The sequence below is a fragment of the Pituophis catenifer genome, unplaced genomic scaffold, assembly GCF_029215685.1.
Source record: "Pituophis catenifer annectens isolate HBS135680 unplaced genomic scaffold, rPitCat1.0.hap2 SCAF_2, whole genome shotgun sequence".
NCBI classification, from domain to species: domain Eukaryota; kingdom Metazoa; phylum Chordata; class Lepidosauria; order Squamata; family Colubridae; genus Pituophis; species Pituophis catenifer.
In genome coordinates, this window is record NW_027256882.1 from 24,992,198 (window position 1) to 25,000,802 (window position 8,605).

At 47.2% G+C, this 8,605-nt stretch overlaps 1 protein-coding gene across 1 annotated transcript; it reads right to left on the bottom strand.

Moving 5' to 3' along the window:
• Positions 1 to 3,349: 3,349 nt before the first annotated feature.
• On the bottom strand, positions 3,350 to 7,850 carry LOC139310012 (zinc finger and SCAN domain-containing protein 30-like). Its single transcript, XM_070934190.1, has 3 exons — positions 7,116 to 7,850; positions 5,981 to 6,098; positions 3,350 to 4,371 (listed from the first exon to the last, which is right to left on the bottom strand). Exons 1-3 carry the CDS (start codon positions 7,848 to 7,850, stop codon positions 3,434 to 3,436), a joined length of 1,791 nt encoding a protein of 596 aa, XP_070790291.1. The 3' UTR covers positions 3,350 to 3,433.
• Positions 7,851 to 8,605: the final 755 nt, after the last annotated feature.

An 8,605-nucleotide genomic window follows, 5' to 3' on the forward strand; every position in this document is an offset into this window, starting at 1 on the left:
AAACTTCCAGTGTTGGAGCATTCACAACTTCTGGAGACAAGTTGTTCCACTCATTAATTGTTCTAACTGTCAGGAAATTTCTCCTTAGTTCTAAGTTGCTTCTTTCCTTGATTAGTTTCCATCCATTGCTTCTTGTTCTGCCCTCAGGTCCTTTGGAGAATAGCTTGACTCTCTCTTGTTTGTGGCAGCCCTTCAAATATTGGAAGACTGCTATCATGTCTCCCCTAATCCTTCTTTTCATTAAACTAGACATACCCAGTTCCTGCAACCATTCTTCATATGTTTTAGCCTCCAATCCCCTAATCATCCTTGTTGCTCTTCTCTGCACTCTTTCTAGAGTCTCAATGTTGCAAAGTTTTGTTTTAGCAGGAAATGAGATTTAAAATGGATTGTTCTACTGTATAGGTTTATCTCTTTTTCTTTATTTTGACTCTGTCTTTTCCTTTTGTTGCTGTTTTATTTATGGCTAAAAGCTGTACAAAATAAAACTAAATGTTTCCTTTCCCCCCCTGACTTTGGATAATGTCCCTAACCATAAAAGCGAATGAACTGATTGGTAGCTATGGGTGCACTAAAAGAAAGGCAAGACATCAGGGTAATTACAAAATTATCTGATTTTTTAATATATAATGAAAAAAGTAATTTTTCAATGAGGGAAATACATAAATCTAGATAGATGATCGGAAATAGCTACTGTGTAACTCTTATTTGGGAACCAACATGCTAGGAAAATGCTTCAACCAAAAGGTCACCACTCAACCTGGAGGAAAATCTTATCTGGGTTTTGCCTTAAGGCAGGCTGATACCAACGCTCACATTTGCACCACTGGAAATTGTCAGTTTTGGAAGACAATTTTCTTTTTGCTTCTAAACTGCCACATATTTTAGCTGGGGAAGTTGGGAGGGGGATTGTTGTTGAAGCGGTAGAAAGTTAGTCATAACAACATTCCGTATTCAAGGACTTTTGCCTGCGTCTGATGGAGACTGCCTGAAGATTGTATCCGGTGGAGTGTGAAGAGTTGATTGGGCAATGTTTATTATTTATTTTATTAATCATATTTCTATGCCGCCCACTCTCCGAGGACTCTGGGCGGCTTACAACAAAGACAGTATACTAAATAGCATATTGCCCCCAACAATCTGGATCCTCATTTTACCCACCTCGGAAGGATGGAAAGCTGCGTCAACCTTGAGCCGGTGAGATTTGATCTGCTGATCTGCTGAACTAGCAATCAGCTGAAGTAGCTGCAGTACTGCACTCTAACCACTGCGCCACCTTGGCTCCTCGCCACAATGTGATGAACTTGTGGGTGTGGGGAAGGGCTGTGAACTGTCAGCTGGGTGTGGAAATCCTGGAAGTTTTCAGATTCGGGTTTTCCCAGATGTGCCAACATGACATCTGTAATAAATGGGAACTTTGAGGAACCTCAGGCCTCGGAGCTTTATTTTGTTGGGTGTGTCCCTTGGAACCCTGACAGAAATAACATCATCAACATCATCAATCACGATTATCATGTTATTTAAAAATACAGGTTTCCTCAAGTCAATCTCAATTCCGGGCGATTTCAACTATCAAAATTAATTTTTATTGCAATATAAAAGTGGTTTGCCACTACCATTCTCCAAGAAATGTAATCAGGAGTCAAGGGCTGACTTGTACACACACACACACACACACACACACACACACACAATCTTTAAAAAGAGATGCTTCAGAATGCACTAAAACAGTGGCCTCCAACCTTTCCAGCTTGGAGGCCCAGACTGGAGTGTGTGTGGGGGCAGGTGAGTGCCAGGTGTGCGCGCATTTGTGTGAATGGTGCATATGTCCTCCATGTGCGAATGGAGCGTTGCGTGGGAGCGGAGGGGGCTTGAGCGGAGGGCAGTTGTTGCTCGCGCATGAAGCTCCAAGAGAACAAAGGGTGCTCGCGCATGAAGCTCTAAATGAGCAATGGGTGCTTACACACGAAGCTCCACTCACATGAGTGGAACTTTGTGCACGAGTGAAGGGCGCTTGTGCTCGTGCGCAAAGCTCCACTCACACAAATGGCAGGCTCTTGCACTTGTGTGCAAAGATCTACTCGTACAAGCAGAGGGTGCTTGAGCGGAGAGCGCTCACACGCAAAGCACGAGAAGTCACTGGCATGTGAAGCTCCATTCGCGCGAGTGGAGCTTCATGCATGAGAACAAGCGCTCTCTGCTCATGCGAGCAGAGCTTCGTGTGCGCGTGCTTGCCCAATTTTCCCGTGGCCCAGTTTTGAACAGGCCGCAGCCCTGGGGTTGGGGATCCCTGCACTAAAATGTCTTTTTAAAGGCAGCCACAAATCTCTCCTAGCTTTGCACAAAGCTGCTTTGGAAGCTGCTCCCAGATGTCTCCACATCTGTGTGCAGGTAGTGCAACTTCCATTTACAGAGAAAAAGGGTGTTGCTGTGATGACCCGGGACAAGACACGAAGGTCACCCAGCCAGCTAAGAGTTCAAACTCCCCTTTAATGCTCCAAATTTTCCCTCAAACACTCCCACATTCTTGGCAAGTCTCAGGGCAAAGCACACACACATACTTGCACACGGCAGCCTCTGGCTGCGCCCAGTCCAGCAAAACAAAGGAACAGGGAAATGAGTCCACGAAACAAGGAACAAACAAGGAGTCCACAAAGTCAGGAACAAGGTCCTGAGTCCACAGTCAGGAAGAAAGCAATGAGTCCACAAGTAAGGAAGAAGCGAGCAGTCCTGCAAACTCTAAATGTCTATACCAGCACATCAAACTCTACCAATTCAGCATTTGTTCCTGACAAATGCCCCTTCCCCACAGCGTCTCCTTAAATCTCAGTCCCCAGGTGTGCCTTGTGAAGAGGGGCGGGGAGCTCTCCTCCCAAGTCATCAGTTGGCCTGCGCTGTTCCCGCCTCCTCTCCACTCTCCATGCTTAGGGATCAGGAGGGGGTGGTCCTTGCTCATCGCCTGAGCTCTGTCGTTTCTCATGTCTACTGCTTGCCCTCTCCGTCATCCTGCTCCCATTCCTTCTTGCTAACAAGCCGTCCCAATCCTGAGATGCCCTGGGCTGCCTCAGCCTGCTCCTCCCCACATGCCAAGAAGTCGTCCCCTTGATCTCCATCAGCTTTAGCTCAGGCTCATCCTCCTCCACAGATTCAGGCTCCGATGGGGGCATGACAGCTGCGCAGTCTAAGTTTCTACAGCAGTATATCTCAATGGTAGCAACTTTAAGATATCTGGACATCAACTCTTAGTAATCTTTAGCAATGGCCATGCTGGCTGGGGAATTGTCCAAAGTTGCCATGGTTGAGAAACACGGGTTTGGAATTACATCTTCCTAGATATCTCGCTGCAATTCTGAAGGTTCCCTTCGATATGAGGTTTGTGATTTTCCTCTAAAACAAGTTTCATCCACTCGAGGCACCAGCCCAGCGGCCTGTATCAAAATGTTCTTTTCAGACCTATGTGGGTTTTTTCGTGGGAGCTGAGGCCTGCCTTTTGGCTGAACCGCCTCTCGCAAAGAGCACACTTGTATGGTTTCTCTCCCGTGTGCAGCCTCATGTGGGTCATGAGATTCCCCTTCTGGTTGAAGCCCTTCCCGCACTCAGAGCAAACGAAGGGATTCTCGCCCGTGTGGATCCGCTCGTGGATGAGAAGCCGGGATCTCTCCGGAAAGCTTTTTCCGCAGTGAATGCATTGGTAGGGTTTCTCTCCGCTGTGCAGCCTCTCGTGGATGGTCAAATAATGCTTCTGGTTGAAACCCTTTCCGCAGTCCAGGCATCGGTACGGCCTCTCTCCCGTGTGCGCTCGGAGATGCTCCCGTAAGACTGAACTGGATCCAAAGTTTCTTCCACAATAACAGCAGATAAACGAAGACTCTCCGTTAGGGGTACTCAAATGCTCCTTGAAACTTGAAGCAGAGTTGAAGCGTTGATCAGAAGGGGAGCATTTCATGCTTCCTGGACTCGTGTAAACTCCCGACTGGGTTATAAGGGCCTGGTTTGACATTAAGCTGTTACCACCCTGTAAAGACAGATACAATTTCCCAGCCGTATCTGTACTTTGACGCGGGAGAAGATCCGAGCTTTGTCCAAAGTTCCCTCTGTGGTCCGATTTGGTGTGCTGCACCTGGTCACCCAAGAATTTCTGCTGTTCTGAAGCACGGCCTGGATCATCAGTGCAGAAAATAGTCAGGTCCACCCCCTTCTCAGGACCCATTGCTGGCACATTCCCTCTTTCGCTCGGATTTTCCAACGCTGCACCGTTCTTACAGTATTGGAAATCCTTGTTTGTTTCCAGAGAAACATCCTTGGTATCCATTTGTTCTTGTTCTTTGGGATGAATGGAGTTCATTTCTTTCCCCCATACCTGCTCATCACCTGCAGAAAGAAAACGGAGATTCTTATCCAGGATCTAGAAGGCAAAATCACAAAACTGCATATTACTTACTTTGGCTACGTCACGCAGAGGAATTTACCGGAGAAAGCAATGATGTTTGGAAGCGTTAGCGGTAAAAGGCAACCAGACTGTCAAAGAACATGGTGACGGGATACCATCAACGCTTACACCAGCCAGAGCATAGAACAACTCAAAGCAGTGGGTATGCAATGAGAGTCTGCCATGAACTCTGGGAAGGGTGGATGGGAAAGGGACTGCTTGGGGGAAAGCGAAAGTAACTTCTGTATCTCCCTGAGACAATGCTTCAAGGTCACCCAGTTGGGAGAAGAATGCAGCTGCATACCAACCTATGCTTGAAGTGAATGTTCCTTGTTTTTGCTTAAATCTGATTGGTCATGAAGGGAGTCAGCCATGGGAGGCAGTACTATTGTAACTTTGAATGGTCACTAAACAAACTGTTGTAAGTCGAGGACTACCTGTACTTTTAGACTTGCAAGATTCTGCTAATGTAGCCTTACAATAAAGTAGAGCCTGTTTTAAAAGCTACTATGTCCGTGATGGTGAACCTATGGCATGTGTGCCACAGGTGGCACGTGGAGACATATCTGTGGGCACGCGAGCATTGTCCTAGCTCAGCTCCAGTGTGCATGCATGTGCCGGCCATCTGATTTTCAGGCTTTCCAGTCCCACCGGAAGTCGGGAAATGAGCCATTTCCAGCATCCAGAGGGCCTCCAGGGAGTGGGAAAGGCGGCTTTCGCCCTCCCCAGGTTCCTAGAATGCCTCTGGTGTCAGCTTCCAAGCTGCCATAAGGAAGGAGAGGAGAGGCTTGAACTTTCACCTACTTAATTCCCCTGAAGAACTGTCTCCACGGAGATGGGATGGGAGGGGTGACATTCCTGTGAACTGACGGAGATGGGATGAGAAGAGTGGCTTGGAAGATGGCCAATGAGACGCAGAGAATTGGGAACCGGAAAGAGAGGTTTTGGGGGGGCCAAAGTTCAGTGCTAACTGCGCATTGAGTCAGGGTCAGTTCGTTATGCTCAATAAAGAGAAAAATTTCCTCAAAGATCGGGCGTTTGGAAATTCATTTATTTGGAGATAACAACGAAGCCTGACATCCGGAGCTGGTGGAGGCTGAAAAACGGGCCTACCAGGTCCACCATGCCATCACGTGCCAAAAGTGGGCGGAGCATGGGGGGGTACCACGCGCATGTGAGGGGCTCATTGAATTATGGGTGTGGGCACGCATGTGTGTGACCCCCCCCGTGTTCTCCCCACTTTTGGCACGCGACAGCAAAAAGATTAGCCATCACTGCACTATGTACTCTTCATCTAAAGCAGCTTGCATCTTTCAAAAAGATCTTTGGATTTTTAAAAGTTTCGTTTGAAATGAGCACCTCTCCTTTACTTCAGAACCCTGAAGTACATTTTTAAAAACATTACCAAAGTCAACAGTAGATCTTTAAGAGTAAAGTTTAGCATCCCACTGCTGGCGTTTGATGAAGACCCTAGTCCAAAATCTTTGTCTCTTGGCTGCAACAGAAGAAAAGAAACTGGAATGGACTCTTCTAAGGAACACAGAACCTTACATAGCCATGTTGCCTCCTTGCGCTCGCCTTCCTTGGTGTCTCTGCTGAGCTGGGCAGCCCAGCCATCCAGAGTTTGTCCTGTCTCAGAAGGTTCCACAGCCTCCTCTGTAGGTGGCACCTGAAAGAGCATCCGGAGAGAATTAATTGAGAAGAGGGCTTGAACGTAGGGAGGAGGCTGATATCCAGAGATCAGTGGGCTTTTTCCATTTAGGTGGAATGAAAAGAATAATCAGTCTAGGAATCATCAGTGTCTACAGGTAGTCCTGGACTTACGACCAGTCGCTTAGCAATCGTTTGAAGTTATGATGGACCTACCTTGGAGCTACTTAAAGTTCCAATGGTCAACCTCCTCTGAAGTCACGTGACTAAACATTTATGGCCGTTTGCGGTGTCCCACTATCAGCTGGCTGCGTTTTATGATGGTTCTGCTGAAAAGGGGTACATATTTCCAGTTTTGGGCAAATCTACATCGATAAGTGAATCATTGGTTCATGTAACGACTGCAGTGTTCACTTAGCAATCACTGCAAAAAAGATAATAAAATCATGTTAGACTTATGATCGCGATGCACAGACGCTATATGGTCATAAGTCAAGGACTACTCATACAGAAAATATTTGGTCAAAATTGGCAAGATGTCAGACCCCGGGATGTTGAAGTCTTAAAGTTGCCAAAGTTGATACAGGTAGTCCTCAACTTACGAACCACAGCTGAGCCTAAATTTATGTTGCTAAGTGAGAAATTTGTTCAGTGAGTTTCGGCTCATTTTATGACTTTTCTCGCCACCAAGTGAATCACTGCAGTTGTTAAATTAGTAACTCGATTGTTAAGTGAATCTGATTTCATTGACTTTTGCTTGTCAGAAGGTCGCAAAAGGGAATCACATGATCCCGGGACACTGCAACCGTCATAAATGTGAGTCAAGCATCCGAATGCAAATCACGTGACCGTGGGGAAGCTGCAATGGTTCGTAAGTGTGAAAAATGGTAACTTTGAATGGTCACTAAGTGAACTGTTGTAAGTCAAGGACCTCCTGTATAAAGAGAGAGACTTTGAACAGATGGTTGCAACTACCCCATTGCCTTTTAACACGTCCAACCCGCCTCCCTGCTTCAGGGTCCTTAAATCCTCCCACCTTCGGTTCCAATTTTGCGGCCTCTTTCCGCTTCAACAGGAAGTCCTCAGCCAAGGTTACCGCCTGGGTGCAGCTGCCAGGTTTACATTTCCTGACCCAAATTTGCATGTCCATCGGCAGGATGCTGAGGAACTGCTCCAGGATTAGCAGTTCCAAAATCTCGTCTTTCGTGCGTCTTTCGACTTTCAGCCACCGGCAGCCGAGCTCCCGCAGTTGCTCATAAATGCCTCTTGGACCTTCTGTGTCCTGGTAGCGGAGCTGCCGGAAGTACTGGCGCTGTCTTTCCCTGGCGGCGGCCTCTTCTTCCAAGATGGCCGCCTTCACTTTCTCATAGTCTGCCCTCCCCTGAACGCGGAGGAGGCTGAAGGCTTGCTCGGCCTCTCCGCTCAGGGCTGGCCAGAGAAAGGTCACCCACTTATCCCGAGGCCATCGGCAAACGGTTGCGACTTGTTCAAAGGAGGCCAGGAAGGTTCTGGCATCGTCCCAGGGAGTGAGCCGATCAGACATCTGAGAAGTCCCCCACTCGAGGTCTGGTGCCTGCAGGGTCCTGAGGAACTCCTGCCACTGGTTCTCCCAGAGATCTTGCAAACCCTCGGTGGGTTCCTGCTTCACATGATGTGGTGGTGCCTCCATCAGAAACTCTTCAGAGCCACTCATCTGTGCAACCAAAGAGGCTTTGGGAAGACTCTCCATTCTTTCCCAAGCACTAGGTCCTGTGGCCTCCTGCTCATCCATCGGGGGGAAAACAGGATGCCGTTCTTTTCTTCCAACTGTCTTGTCTTCTAGTCTCTCAACACTTCTTTTGAAGGTGGCATAGATCAGCTGGCTGGGGAATAACAGGAGGTTCTCTAATCAACCTGCATGGGGAAGAAGAGATGTTTTCAATCATGGAGTCTACAGAGTCCTTGCTTACCAACGGCTCACTTTATGACCAGTCCCTGCCGTCACATGATCACGATTTGGGCACACAGCATGCGTTTATGATAGTTACAACATTCTGCGGTCATGTGATCACTATTTGTAACCTTCCCAATTGGCTTCCGACAAGCCAATGGGGAAGCCGTAGGAAGTCGCTAGTCACGGTTATGTGTCAATCTGTTTAATGACTGTGGGTGATTCACTTAATGGCCGCATTTGGAACTGACCTTGTAAGCTGAGTGCGTTCATGTGACGTTTCACTTTACGATTGCATTGCTTAGCAACGGAGTTGCCAGTCCAAATTGCAGGCGGTAAGTGATTTACTAATGGCAAAAAAAGCAGGAACATAAATCATGAGTATTATTTCTCAAAGGCTCTGAACTCTTCCCGTTTCATCTTAGTTTGATAGTGAGGCAATGGTAAGGGGTTTTTTTTTCTTTGACCTATAAGGCAGTGTTCGCTAGGTGCTAGGTGCCATCTCCTATTGCTCTGTGTGATGAAATAAATGTTTAATGTAATGAATGTGACAAAAAATTCTAACACATGACCTTTATATGGTGATTAATCTATGT